Raw genomic sequence first — 15,290 nt, forward strand, 5'->3', positions numbered from 1 at the left:
CAGCTTCCTCATCTACAAAGTGAAGACATTAGGAACACCCGTTTCTGGTGGTGAGCAATAATTGAGAAAAGGAGTTTGGGTTAGGGTATACATGCACACACACATGCACACACAGATACATGCACATACGCACATACATGCACACACACACATACAGGTACATGGATATATATAGGCACAGATACAAACACGCATGCACACACACATACATACATTTACACTTGCACATACATTTACATTCACATATACATGTATACACATACACACATGCACACACACGTAAACATACATCCATACACATGTACATACATATACATGCACACATACACACAAGCACACATATGCATGTGCAAACATACACATATACACATGCACATATACATCTGTACATATGTATACACACACATACATGCACACACACACACATGCACATACAGGTGCATATACACATGTGTATACACACATGCACACACACATATACATACATTCATAGACATGTACATATGTATACACATACACACACATGCACACACATACACATGCACATACAGGCACAGATACACGTGTATACACACACATGCACACACACATGTATACATCCATACACATGTACATATATACCTGTACATATGTATACACACACATGAACACATACACATGCACGTACAGGTGCATATACACGTGTATACACACACATGCACATACACGTATACATCCATACACATGTACATATATATGTACATATGTATACACACATGCACACACATACACATGTACATACATATACATGCACACATATGCATGTGCACATATACACACGCACACATTTACACACATACAGGTGCATTTACACGTATATACACATACATGCACACATACCTACATGTACATATGCACATACATACAGACTCATAGACACAGGTGCACACACATATGATACGTGAGCTGGTGAGGTATTCTATGAAGAAAGAGGAGAGGGGTAGGAGGAATGGGGGGCAAGGGTGAAGGCAGAGGGGGAAGCACTCTGATCAAAGGCATCTGAGCAGAAACCTGACTGAGGGAGGTCAGAAGCCACACAGAAGACATCATTTGGCATTTTCTGGAAACTCAAGCTCTTCCACTCCAGGTGTAAGACCCTGTATCACAAAACATCCACTTTCTGTAACAGGAATCTCAGGTATCTGCTGCTTTATCTGAATTTCCACAGTCACAGCTGGTCTGCTAGCAAGCATCTTTGCTCTTCTGTCAGAACTCCCAAGGATCTGGCAGGGCCTCTGTTACACCTCCGTGCCCACAAGCACACACTGATGGAGAGTGTGCACCTATGCATGGATGTATCCTGAGCAGAGTCCACTGTCTTCTACTTGGCCTGACCCCGTCTAGACCATGAACACAGGCTCCTCTGTGATCCTGGCCAGAATCTCTACATCTCAAACACTCCCAGCCCTGTGCCAGGCCTGACTCCTAAGGAAGGGGCTGTCCTCCTGCGGGACAGAGCGGAAGGTAGAGTGCTGTGCAGCAGGAGCCATGGACTCGTCAGTCAGGACCAAGCCTACGTCCTGCCCAGACCTCCCCCATTCTGAGCCAGTCTCAGCAGGAAAAACTGCCCTTGGCACTTGCCCCTCTCACTCTAGAGGCCCCCATCTTCCCTGCCTGGCCAGTTCCTGTGATCCAACATTCCCAGGAGGCGTGAGAGCACAGAAGGGGCCAGAGGTGAGAGGATGCATCGGGACAGCAGCCACGTGCCTTGAGAGGCAGTGGCCTGAGCCACGGGAACAAGAGACAGAGGAGCGAAGCAGAGCAGGCATAGCAAGCGGTTTTAGGAACTGTGTAAAGTCATGAAACCAACCGTTTCCTATATGTGATGTTTTCATGGATGGACATTTGCGTGTTATTTACAGATTGGGGTGGTTTGAGCAGCAGGTGCACAACATACAGACGGAGACATGGGTTTTCGCATTGTATGTTGGTTGGATGGCGTGAGTCAGCAGGTAGGTGAAGGTAAATCAAGAACAAAAACAGAAAACAAAAGAGAAAATGAGTCATCAAGACAAGCAAAAACTCAAACTCTGAATACTTCACTGGAAAATTTTAGGATTTTTGTAAACTTTGCATACCCAAAAACAAACCAAACCCACTGCCGTGGAGTCAATTTGGACTCATAGTGACCCTACAGGACAGAGTAGAACTGCCCCATAGGGTTTCCACGGAGCACCTGGAGGATTCAAACTGCAGGCCCTATGGTAGGCAGCCGTAGGTCTTAACCACTATGCCACCAGGGTTTCTGAACTTTGCAAACTTGCCTTGAAATGCACCAAATCAAAACATATCCCTGAAACGTGTAGGTTGTGCCCCAGAGCGGCAGCATTTGCATTTCTGATTGCAATGCAAATCCAGAGATGACGCACAGACAACTGTTTTTATTTCCAGGCAAAGAAATCAATGTCAGTTTTAAGCTTCCTTGGCCCTTTCCCGGGCACCCTTGCTAAGACTAGTGAGCTATTTTTACTTTTAAGTTGGGGATGGGAACTGACACTCACATTTTTGCCTAAGGAAAAAAAAAATGCATTCACAAAGTAAACATGAAGTGACTCCAAATGAGAAAACCACACATCCACGTGATGGCTTTTCTTTTGTCTTTTCTCCCCCTGGTGATGACCACAGTGGTGGGGCAGAGTTGAGCTTCCATTGGGACGTGGGCATCAAGGGCTAGGGGATTCCCTCAAGGGGCTTGTTTGAAGTAGGGCCTGAAAAGAGTACAGGTAGCCCTGGCCCCAACTTGCAACTGTTCAGCAGCCAAGATGCTATGGGCTGCTTCAGCTGCCTGCGCTACAGGAGGCTCTACCTTCTATGAGGGCCTTTTGGGGAGAGAGGGTGCCTAGAAAGCAACAGGGCAGCAGTGCTCTCTGTACCCACCCAATTGCATCCCACTTCATGCCCTCTCAGCAGCAGGGAAACCCCAAAGCTGTGTCCAAGCAGTTGGGAGCTCAATGTTTGCATCCCTTACCCAGGGGGTTACGATTCCTGTTCCCAAGGAGGAGGCCTGTGGGAATCAGAAACTCAGCCTGCCTGCTCCTCTCAGAAACCACATTGGTGCCAAACATTCTTGGGGGAGACAGACCCACAGAAAGGGGGCAGCACCTGGGAACACGCTGCATTGCCCAGACTGGTGAGCACAGCCATCTTCCAAACCAAAAAACCAAACCCACTGCCGTTGAGTTGATTCCGACTCATAGCGACCCTATAAGACAGGGTAGAACTGCCCCAGTAGGGTTCCCACCACTGTAAATCTTTACAGAAGGAGACTGTCACATCTTTCTCCCACAAAGCGGCTGGTGGGTTCAAACCTCTGATCTTTTGGTTAGCAGCCGAATACGTTAACCAGTGTGCTATCAGGACCCGTTATATAGCCACCTCAGTTCTGCTGAAATGGCCGGTGCCAGCTTTTTCAGCTGGGTTACTCAGATCATTAACTTTTTAAAACCATGAAATATATTATATAGACAAAAGTATGTGTGTATACACATATAAACACACACACATACACACACACCTTTTACAGAAAAATAGTAAAACAAATATATTCAACCAGCTTAAAAACCAGAGCGTAGCCAGTAATTTTGAAGCCCTTCCTGAGGGTGCTCCCTCCCTTCTCCCCAAATGGAGCAACTATCCTTAACGTTTGTTAATAACTGCTTTTCTTTATAGTTCTACCACAAACTCAACGTGCATTCTGCTTTTGCCTGTTAGTAAAATTTATCATGGGATAGCATTGTATGTGGTCTTCTATTGACTTTCTCTCTTGCTGATGCTTTTGAGAAGCACGCACACTGATGTGGATGTAATTTGTGTACTTTTCACTGCGTGGTGTTGATACACCAAAGCTGATGGATGCATTCTACTCTGATGAACCCTTATATGGTTTCAGTTTTCACTATCTTGAAAATGTTGCTGTGAACATCTATGTAGGCATGTCCAGGCTCATGTATATCCTCTGAGATACATGCCCAGGAGTGAAGTTGTTGAATTGTAGGTGAGCATATGTTTGACTTCAAGTTATGCCAAACTTTTTCAGAGATCTTGTACCAAGGACACCTCTGCCAGCAATATGGGAGAGTTCCAGTTGCTCCAAATTCTTAGCAACACTTGGTATTGTCAGAATGTCTAATGCTTGACAAACTGGCACCATGAAACGGCATCTTGATATTGTTCCAGTTTGCAATTTGTGGCAAATCAACATCTCTATGAAACTGACACTACTTATCAATTAACATGATATATAACTCCATCTATTTAAGTCTTCTTTAATATCTTTCAATAAAGCTTAGTAATTTTCTACATAAAGATCTTACACACATATTTTATCAGATTTATTGTCAGGATTGCTAATGTTGTAAAGAAATCCAATTGACTTACTTGAGTAATCTTATATTCAGCAATCTTGCTAAACACTCTAGTTCGTTTTAAATTATTCTAGGTTTCATCCATAAATAATAATGTTTTCTGTGCATAATGACAGTTTGCTTATTCTTTTTCTAATCCTTACATAATTTACTTCTTTTTCTTGACTTTTTCATTCAACAAGTATTTACTAAGCCTCTACAAAGCATCAGGCACTATTCTAAGCACTGGGGATATGGCAGTGATCAGAACAAACAAAAATTCATCCTCACGGAGCTGACATTTAAGGCCCAAGAGCTGAGGTTCAATATTATAAAGTAGTGATAATAGCATCACTGTCCTTTTCTGATTTTAAAAGGAATTCTTTCCAAAATCATCACTGTGTATGATGTTTCCATAGGATTTTTTGTAAATACTCTTTATCAAGTTAATAATTCCTAGACTGCTGATAGCTTTTATCATGAATACATTGTGAATTTATTGAATGTCTTCTGTGCATTCATTGAGATGATCACAATAACATTCTCCTTCAATCTGTTAATGTAAATTTTATTAACAGATTTTCTGGGGCTGAAACAGAATAAACCCAACTAAATGACCTTTTTGGTACACTGTTGGCTCTGGTTTGCTTACATATTGTTTAACACTTTGCATCTACATTTATGAGAGAGGTCTATGACCTTCTTTTCTTATACTATCTTTATTCTAATTTTGGTATCAAGATTATACTCGCCTCATAAAACTAGTTAAGGAGTGTTCACTCTTCTTCTAGTAAGAATTTGTTCAGATAGGAATTATCTGTCCTTGTATTTTTGGTAGAAAATCTAATCTGTAAAACCATCAGAACCTGGTATTTCCTTTGTGAGAAGCTAGTTTAACTACTGACTCAGCTTGCTTAATGGTTTCCTAAAGAACTACCCACGTTTTCTTGCTACGCTTTTCTCAGATTTGGTTACTTACATTTTTCTAGTCATTTATCCATTTCACCTGTTTCCAAATTTATTGGCATTAAGTTGTTCAAAATATGCTATTATTTTTTAATCTCTCTTGGCTCTAGAGGAATGACTCCTTTCTTCAAACTTACATTGCTTCTTTGACCTTTCTTTTTTTCTTAATCTTGCCAGAGGTGTGTCAATTTTTAAATCTTTAAAAAACTAAGTTTAGACTTTGTTGATTCTCTCTACTGTACCTTTGTTTTCTACTTCCTGAATTTCTATTCTTATACTTCCATCTACTTTCCAAAGACAGATTATTCTGCCTTTTTTTCTAACTTATTAAGTTAGATGCTTAATGCATTAATTTCTGCATTTTGTTCATTTTTCTAATATAAGCATTTAAGGCTTTAAGTTTCTTTCTAAATGCATCTTTAGCTATATCCTATCAGTTTTGACCACCACGTGTCTGTCAGTTTGTCGTACTGTGGTGGCTTGCATGTTGCTGTGATACAGGAAGCTTTGCCACCAGTATTTCAAATACCAGCAGGGTCACCCTTGATGGACAAATTTCAGCTGAGCTTCCAGACTAAGGCAGACAGGGAAGAAGGACCTGGCAGTCTACTTCTGAAAAAATTGGCCAGTGAAAACGTTATGAATAGCAGTGGAACTCTGTCTGATATAGTGCCAGAAGATGAGCCCCTCAGGTTGGAAGGCAATGAAAATATGACCGGGGAAGAGCTGACTCCTCAAAGTAGAGTTGACCTTAATGACATGGATGGAGTCAAGTTTTCAGGAACTTCATTTGCTGATGTGGCATGACTCAAAATGAAAAGAAACAGCTGTAAACATCTATTAATAATAGGAAAGTGGAATGTACCAAGTATAAATCTAGGAAAATTAAAAATCATCAAAAATGAAATAGGGTAGGTGAGGCCAAGATGGTGGAGTAGTCAGACACTTCCTGTGGTCTCTCTTACAACAAAGACCCAAAAAAAAAACCAAGTGGATCAATCATATATGACAATCTAGGAACCTTGAACATCAAAGGCAAAGTTGAGGAATCGGACTGAGGAGTAGGGGAAGAGACAGATGGTTTCAGAAGCAGCGAGGAGTTGCAAGAACTGACCCAGCAGAAACTGACACCCTGATGGCTGGATCAGATGGCGTGTGTGGTGAGGCAAGCAGTGCTGTTTAGGACACGTTTTCCACATTGGGAGAGACTGAGCAGCAGAGAGTCTGCTCTACCCTCCAGAATCAGCAAAAAGCACCACTCAATTGACAAAAGATAAGTACATGCATCTAACCTACCTTGATGAGCAAAAAAACACACCCTTAGGGAAGAACTTCTCTCCCATTTACCTGCCCCATTCCTGCTCTGCACTGGGTCTTGGCCAGCTTCGGTGACTGCCACATTGCCTGGGCCAGAAGTAGGACCCAGCACGTGCTCTGACCCATTCTTCTGGCTTTGGAGAGGGAACAAATTAACAAACAGAAAAAAATAATCTGCCAGCTCCTCTGAGCTAGGAACTCTGGGGTGGCACAGCCCCCTTGCTTAGGCACAGGCATAAGTGCTCCACAGACTTTGAATGCCTTCCACCCCAGCATAGGACTGTGTGGGCGCATTTCAACAGTGTAGGTCCTCATTAGCACAGTACAACAGGGTATATACCTGAAGCCTACTTTCAACTCTAGCAGTTATAAGGCGGAGTGGCAGATTTGTGATGTTTGACCCCACCCTGGTTATGAAGCAGGGTCCTCACCTACCCACATCAGGGGCTGAAGGACTGGTGGCTCCATTCACACCACCTAGCCACTTGAGACAGGGGCCCAAGAAAAATTGGTGCCTCCCAATCCTTACAGCCAACAGCGTTGGGTACCCGTAGTCCAGCTGCAAAACCCACCCACCTACATGCTCTAGGAAACAGAGAAGTGCTTTCCTTCCAGACACTCAGGGGTAGCCATCAGCCTCCTGCCTTGCTCAGTGCCTGACCCTCTACTGCAGCCAGATACCTGCGCCTACTCCAATCACCCCTGCCTGTCTAGGATTCTAGGTGAGAGGCTGTACCACACACTTGGTGACCGACTACCTGGACACCTGAGCTGAATCCATACCAGAAAAGTAAATGGACTCCTGGGTTCATGTACCTAGTAACATCTCTAACCACCTGAAGACAGGGTGTGAGACCTTCAAAGACACCAATAATCAAACTAACTCACACAACCAGCCTATTTGGGCATATCAAAACAAAACAAGAAGCTAGAACACAGTAAGCAAACATAAAATAAATAAATATAATGACTTATTGATAGCTCTGAGACAACAGTCAATATCAAATCACATAAAGAGGCAGACCATGATGGCTTCTGCAAGCATCCAAAACAAAGAATAAAAAAAACTTTCTGGAGGAAGAGAATTTTTTGGAAATACCAGAAGTAGCATTCAAAAGATTAATATACAGAGCTCTTCAAGAGATCAGGAAGGAGATCAGGCAAAACGCAGAACAAGCCAAGGAACACACAGATAAAGCAACAGAGGAACTTAAGAAGGTTATACAAGACCATAATGACAAATTTAACAGGCTGTAAGAATCCACAGAAAGACGGCAAACAGAAATCCAAAAGATTAACAACAAAATTTCAGAGTTAGACAACTCAATAGAAAATCATAGGAGCAGAATTGAGGCAATGGATGTCAGAATTAGTGAGATTGAAGATAAATCACTTCACACCAACTTATTTGAGAAAAAAATAGAAAAAAAAGGAATTTTTAAAAATGAAGAAACCATAAGAATTATGTGGGACTCTATCAATAGGAATAACCTAAGAGTGTTTGGAGTACCAGAACAGGAAGGGGGACATAAAATTCAGAGAGAATTATGGAAGATTTGTTGGCAGAAAACTTCCCTGATACTGTGAAAGATGAGAAAATACCTATCCAAGAAGCTCATCAAGTCCCATACAAGGTAGATCCCAAAAGAAAGTCACCAAGACATATTATAATCAAACTTGCCAAAACCAAAGATAAAGAGAGAATTTTAAGAGCAGCTACAAATAAACATAAAGTCACCTACAGAGAAGAGTCAGTACGACTAAGCTTTGACTACTCAGCAGAAACCATGCAGGCAAGAAGGCAACGAGATGACATATATAAAACCTTGAAGGAAAATAAATTGCCAGCCAAGAATTATGTAACGAGCAAAACTGTCTCTCAAATATGATGGCAAAATTAGGGCATTTCCAGATAAGCAGAAGTTTAAAGAATCTGTAAAAACCAAACCAAAATTATGAGAAATACCAAAGGGAGTCTTCCAGTTAGAAAATAAATAACATCAGATAACAACCCAAGACTAGAACACAGATCAGAACAACCAGATATCAACCCAGATAGGGAAGTCACAAAAACAAATCAAAGCTAAAACATAGAAAATAAGGAAACAGAGACATCAATATGTAAAAGACGACAACATTAAAACAAAAAAGAGGGACTAAATAATGCATTCATAGATCTTACATATAGAGAGAAAGTCAAGGCAATATAAAGAAATAAAAGATCGGTTTGAACTTGGAAAAACAGGGGTAAATATTAAGGTAACCACAAAGGAGACTAACAATCCTACACATCAAAGTAGAAAACAAGAAAAACATAGACTCAGCAAATACAAAATCAACAAAAATGAAAAAGATGAGAAGAAAATACATAAAGAAAAACGACTCAGCACAGAAAATTAAGTGAAACAAAGAAACTGTCAACAACACACACAAAAAAAACACATCAAAATGACAGCACTAAACTCATACCTACCAATAATTACATTGAGAATAAATGAACTAAACACACTAATGAAGAGACAGAGACTGGCAGAATGGATAAAAAAAAAAAAAAACACAATCCATTTATATGCTGCCTACAAGAGACACACCTTAAAGACACAAAAAAACTAAAACTCAAAGGATGAAAAATATATATATCAAGCAAACACCAATCAAAACACATCAGGAGTGGCAATATTAATCTCTGACAAGGAAGACTAAAGCAAAATCCACCACAAAGGATAAGGAAGGACACTATATAATGATTAAAGCGTCAATACAACAGGAGGACATAACCATAATAAATATTTACAAACCCAACAACACAGCTCCAAAATACATAAACTCTAACAGCATTGAAAAGAGAAATAGTCGGCTCCACAATAATGGTAGGAGACTTCAACACACCACTTTCAGTGAAGGACAGAGCATCCAGAAAGAAGTTCAATAAAGGCATGAAATATCTAAATGACACAATCTACCAAATTGATCTCATAGACACATACAGAACACTACACCCAAGAGCAGCCAAGTATACTTTCTTTTCCAACGCACATGGAATATTCTCCAGAATACATCACATGTTAGGTCACATAGCAAGACTTAACAGAATCCAAAGAATCAAAATATTACAAACGCATCTTTTCTGACCATAAAGCCATAAAAGGAGAAATCAATAACAGAAAAAAACAAGCAAAAAAAATCAGATACATGGAAACTGAACAACACCTTGCTCAAAAATTACTGCATTATAGACGAAATTAAGGAAGGAACAAAGAAATTCACAGAATCAAATAGGAATGAAAACACACCCTACCAGAACCTTTAGGACACAGCAAAAGCAGTGCTCAGAGGTCAATTTATAGCAATAAATGTAAACATTCAAAAAGAAGGGCCAAAATCAAAACATTAACCCTACAACTCGAACAAATAGAGAGCAGCAAAAGAAGCCCTCGAGCACCAGAAGAAAGCAAATAATACAAATTAGAGCAGAATTAATTGAAATAGAAAACAATTGAAAGAGTTAACCAGACCAAAAGCTGGTTCTTTGAAAAGATCAATAAAACTGATAAACGACCTGGCTACCACGACTGATCTGACAGGGATCACAATAGAGGGTCCCGGAGAGAGCTGGAGAAAAATGTAGGAAAAAATTCTAACTCAAAAAGAAAGACCAGGCTTGCTGGCCTGACTGAGACTGGAGAAACCCTGAGAGTATGGACCCTGGACACCCTTTCAGCTCAGTAATGAGGCCACTCCTGAGGCTCACCCTTCAGCCAAAGATCGAAACGGCCCATGGAACAAAACAAGACTAAAGGGGCGCACCAGCCCTGGGGCAGGGACTGAAAAGTAGGAGGAAACAGGAAAGCTGGTAATAGGGAACCCAGGGTTGAAAAGGGGGAGTGTTGACATGTTGTGGGGTTGTTAACCACTGTCATACAACAATGTGTGTACTACCCGTTCAATAAGAAACTAGTTTATTCTGTAAACCTTCATCTAAAGTCCAATAAAAAAAATTAAAAAAAAAAACTGATAAACCATTGACTAAACTGACCAAAGAAAAACAGAAGAGAAAGCAAATAACCCGAATAAGAAATGAAATGGGTGATATCAGAGCAGACCCAACTGAAATTAAAAGACTGATAACAGAATACTCTGAAAAATTGTACCCCAACAAATTAGAAAACCTAGAGAAAATAGACAAATTTCTAGAAACACACTACTTACCTAAACTAACACAAACAAAGGTAGAACAACTAAATAAACCTATAGCAAAAGAAGAGATTGAAAAGGTAATTAAAAAACTCCCCCCACACACACAAAAAAAAACCCCGGCCCTGATGGCTTCGCTGGAGAATTTTACCAAACTTTCAGAGAAGACTTAACACCGCTACTAGTAAAGGTATTTCAGAGCATAGAAAAGGATGGAATACTCCTAAACTTTTTCTATGAAGCCAGCATAACCCTGATGCCAAAATTAGGTAAAGACACCGCAAAAAAAAAAAAAAAAAAAAAACTACAGACCAATATCGCTCATGAGCATAGACGCAAAAATCGTCAACGAAATCCTAGCCAATAGCATTCAACAACATATCAAAAAAATAATTCGCCGTGACCAAGTGAGATTCATACCAAATATGCAGGGCTGGTTCAACATTAGAATAACAAAAGACAAAAACCAAATGATCTTATCAATTGATGCAGAAAAGGCACTTGAAAAAGTCCAACACCCATTCATGATAAAAACTCTCAGCAAAATAAGAACAGAAGGGAAAATCCTCAACATAATAAAGGACATTTATACAAAGCCAACAGCCAACATCATCCCAAATGGAGAGAGTCTGAAAGCATTCCCATTGAGACTGGGAACCAGACAAGGATGCCCTTTAGCACCACTCTTATTCAACAGTGTGCTGGAGGTCTGAGCCAGAGCAATAAAGCTAGAAAAAGAAATAACGGGCATCCAAATTGGTAAGGAAGAAGTAAACGTATCCCTATTTGCAGATGATATGATCTTATACACAGAAAACTCCAAAAATCCACAAGAAAACTACTGGAACAAAGTATCAGGGTACAAGATAAACATACAAAAATCAGCTGGACTCCTCTACACCAACAGAGAACTTTGAAGAGGAAATCACCAAATCAATACCATTTAGAATAGCCCCAAAGAATATAAAATACTTAGGAATAAATCTAACCAGAGACGTAAAAGACCTACACAAAGAAAACTACAAGACACTACTGCAAGAAAACAAAACAGAAATACATAAGTGGAAAAACTTACCTGGCTCATGGATAGGAAGACTCAACATTGTGAAAATGTCAATTCTATCCAAAGCGATCTTCAGATACAATGCAATCCCGATCCAAATTCCAATGACATTTTTTAATGAGATGGAGAAACAAATCACCAACTTCATTTGGAAACAGAAGATGCCCTGGATAAGTAAAGCATTACTGAAGAAGAAGAACAAAGTGGGAGGCCTCACATTACCTGATTTTAGAACATATTACACCTCCACAGTAGTCAAAACAGTCTGGTACTGGTAGAATAACAGATACACAGACCGATAGAACAGAATTGAGAATCCAGACATAAATCCATCTATATATGAGCAGCTGATATTTGACAAAGACCCAAAGTCTGTTAAATGGGAAAAAGACAGATTCTTTAACAAATGGCGCTGGCATAACTGGGTATCTATCTGTAAAAAAATGAAACAAGACCCATACTTCAAAACCATGCACAAAAGCTAACTCAAAATGGATCAAAGACCTAAATATAAAATCTAAAACAATAAAGATCATGGCAGAAAAAATGAGGACAATGCTAGGAGCCTTAATACATAGTATAAACAGAACACAAAACATTACTAATGGCGGGACCAAGATGGCAGAATAGCCAGATGCTTCTGGCGATCCCTCTCACAACAAAGACCTGAAAAAACAAGTGAAACGATTATATTTATGACAAGCTAGGAGCCCTGAACATCAAAGGCAAAGTTAGAAAATGGACTGAGCAGCAGAGGGAGGGAGAGATGGTTCAGAAGCAGAGAGGAGTTGCTGGACCTGAATCGCCGGGATCCCTCAAGAGCAACTGTGGCAGGCTGGTAATAGTGTTCAGCCACAGTTTCCTCAGGGAGAAACAGCCAGCTGCACAGCCTACTCACACCTCCGGAACCAGAGAAGAATGGCACTCTCGGCAAAAAACTAAGGATTTGTGTATAGTTTACCATGCCCCTGCCACGTCCAAGCCGGCTTCAGTGGCTATTGATTTCCCTGGGCCTGAGATAGGTACTGCTGAGCCTCCTGAGCCATTCTCCTGGCCTTGGAGAAGGAATAAATTCGCAACCAGGGGAAAAGGTAATTTTCCAACCCCACTAACCTGGGAAGCTCACAACAACAGCGGCTCCTGTCCAGGCATAAACAGTCCATGGACCTTGAATAAGTTTCCCCCCTGCATGGAAATAGGTCCTTATTGGCAGACTGCAACTGTTTCAGCTGTATGGTGGAGAGGCGGGTGTTTGATGTTTGACACTGCTTTGCCTATTAAACAGCGTCCTCACCTACCCACATCAGGAGCGTAAGGACTGGTGGCTCCACTCAGGTCACCCAGCCACTGGAGACAGGGGTCCAATGATAACTGGTACCTCCCAGTCCTTACAACCAAAATCAATGGGTGCCCGTGGTCCGTCTGCAGAACCCAACCACCTGTCAGGGACGCATTTTCCTCACAGACTCTCGGGGGATGGTTGCCAGCCCCGTACCTTGTTCAGAGCATGACCCCCTGCTGAAACCAGATACTGGTACCTACACCAATCACCCCTGCCCCTCTAAGACTGTAGGACAGAGCCTGTACCACACGCATGATGACCAGCTACCTGGACACCTAAGCTGAATCCATACAAGAAAAGTGAATGGACTCCTAGGCTCATATACCTGATAAAAACTCTAGCCATCTGGTGACAGGACGTCAGAGTTTCAAAGGCGAAAATAATTAAGCCAGCTTTTTTCAGCCTATTTGGGCATATCAAAACAAAACAAAGCAAGAAGCTAGGATACAGTAAGCAGACATAAAACAAACCAACACTATAACTTATAGATGGCTCAGAGACAACAGTCAATATCAAATCACATAAAGAAGCAGACCATGATCACTTCAATAAGCTCTCAAAACAAAGAATCAAGGGATCTTCTGGATGAAGGTGCCTTCCTGGAATTACCAGATGCAGAATACAAAAGATTAATATACACAACTCTTCAAGACATCAGGAATGAGATTAGGAAGGAGATCAGGCAATATGCAGAACAATCCAAGGAACACACAGATAAAGTAGTTGAAGAAATTAAAAAGGTTATTCAAGAACATAATGAAAAATTTAATAAGCTGCAAGAATCCATCCAGAGACAGCATTCAGATATTCAGAAGACTAACAATAAAATTACAGAATTAGACAACTCAATAGAAAGCCAGAGGAGCAGAATTCAGCAAATGGAAGTCAGAATTAGTGAGACTGAAAATAAAGCACTTGGCACCAATACATTTGAAGAAAAATCAGATAAAAGAATTTTTTTAAAAAAGAAGAAAACCTAAGAATCATGTGGGACTCTGTCAAGAGAAATAACCTATGAGCGATTGGACTACCAGAACAAGGAGAGAGAAAAGAAAATGCACAGAGAATTCTTGATGGCAGAAAATGTCCTGGATATCGTGAAAGATGAGAAGATATCTATTCAAGGTGCTCATCAAATTCCACATAAGGTAGATCTTAAAAGAAAGTCACCAAGACATATGATAATCAAAATTGCCAAAACCAAAGATAGAGAATTTTAAGAGCAGCTAGGGATAAACAAAAAGTCACCTACAAAGGAGAGTCAATAAGAATAAGCTCGGACTACTCAGCAGAAACCATGCTGGCAAGAAGGTAATGAGATGACTTACATGAAGCATTGAAGGAAAAAATTGCCAGCCAAGAATCACACGTCCAGCAAAACTGTCTCTTAGATATGAAGGTGAAATTAGGACATTTCCAGATAAACAGAAGATTAGGGAATTCGTAAAAACCAAACCAAAACTACAATACTAAAGGGAGTTCTTTGGTTAGAAAATCAATAATATCAGGTATCAACCAGAGACTAGAACACTGGACAGAGCAATCTGATGTCAACCCAGACAGGGAAATCACAAAAATAAATCAAGATATAAAAAGCACTCAAAACAGGGAAACAGCGATGTTATTATGTAAAAGAAGACAGAATTAAAACAATGCAGAGGGACTAAAAAATGTAGTCATAGATCTTCCACATGGAGAGGAAGACAAGGCAATACAAAGAAATAAAAGTTAGGTTTAAACTTAGACAAATAGCTGTAATTGTAAATACTAAGGTAACCACAAGGGAGACTAACAACCCTACTCATCCAAATAAAATACAAGAAAAAAAGGGGCTCAGCAGAAACATAACAACAACAAATAAGAGGAAAAGACAATATATAAACTACTCAGCACAAAAAATTAAGTGGGAAAAAGAAACTGTCAACAACCCACAAAAAAAGACATCAAAATGACAGCACTAAACTCATACCCATCCATAATTACACTGAATGTAAATGGACTAAATGCACCAATAAACAGACAGAGA

At 40.4% G+C, this 15,290-nt stretch overlaps 1 protein-coding gene across 1 annotated transcript in view; it reads right to left on the reverse strand.

The window, feature by feature from the left end:
• CACNA1B (calcium voltage-gated channel subunit alpha1 B) overlaps positions 1-15,290 on the reverse strand; it is a 310,032-nt gene that overhangs the window by 42,226 nt on the left and 252,516 nt on the right. Inside the window, exon 32 of the mRNA XM_049896435.1 lies at positions 12,779-12,784. Coding sequence (XP_049752392.1) covers positions 12,779-12,784 — 6 coding nt within the window. The remainder of the gene's footprint in view (positions 1-12,778; positions 12,785-15,290) is intronic.

The sequence above is a fragment of the Elephas maximus genome, chromosome 9 (genome assembly GCF_024166365.1).
Source record: "Elephas maximus indicus isolate mEleMax1 chromosome 9, mEleMax1 primary haplotype, whole genome shotgun sequence".
Classification (NCBI taxonomy): Eukaryota; Metazoa; Chordata; class Mammalia; order Proboscidea; family Elephantidae; genus Elephas; species Elephas maximus.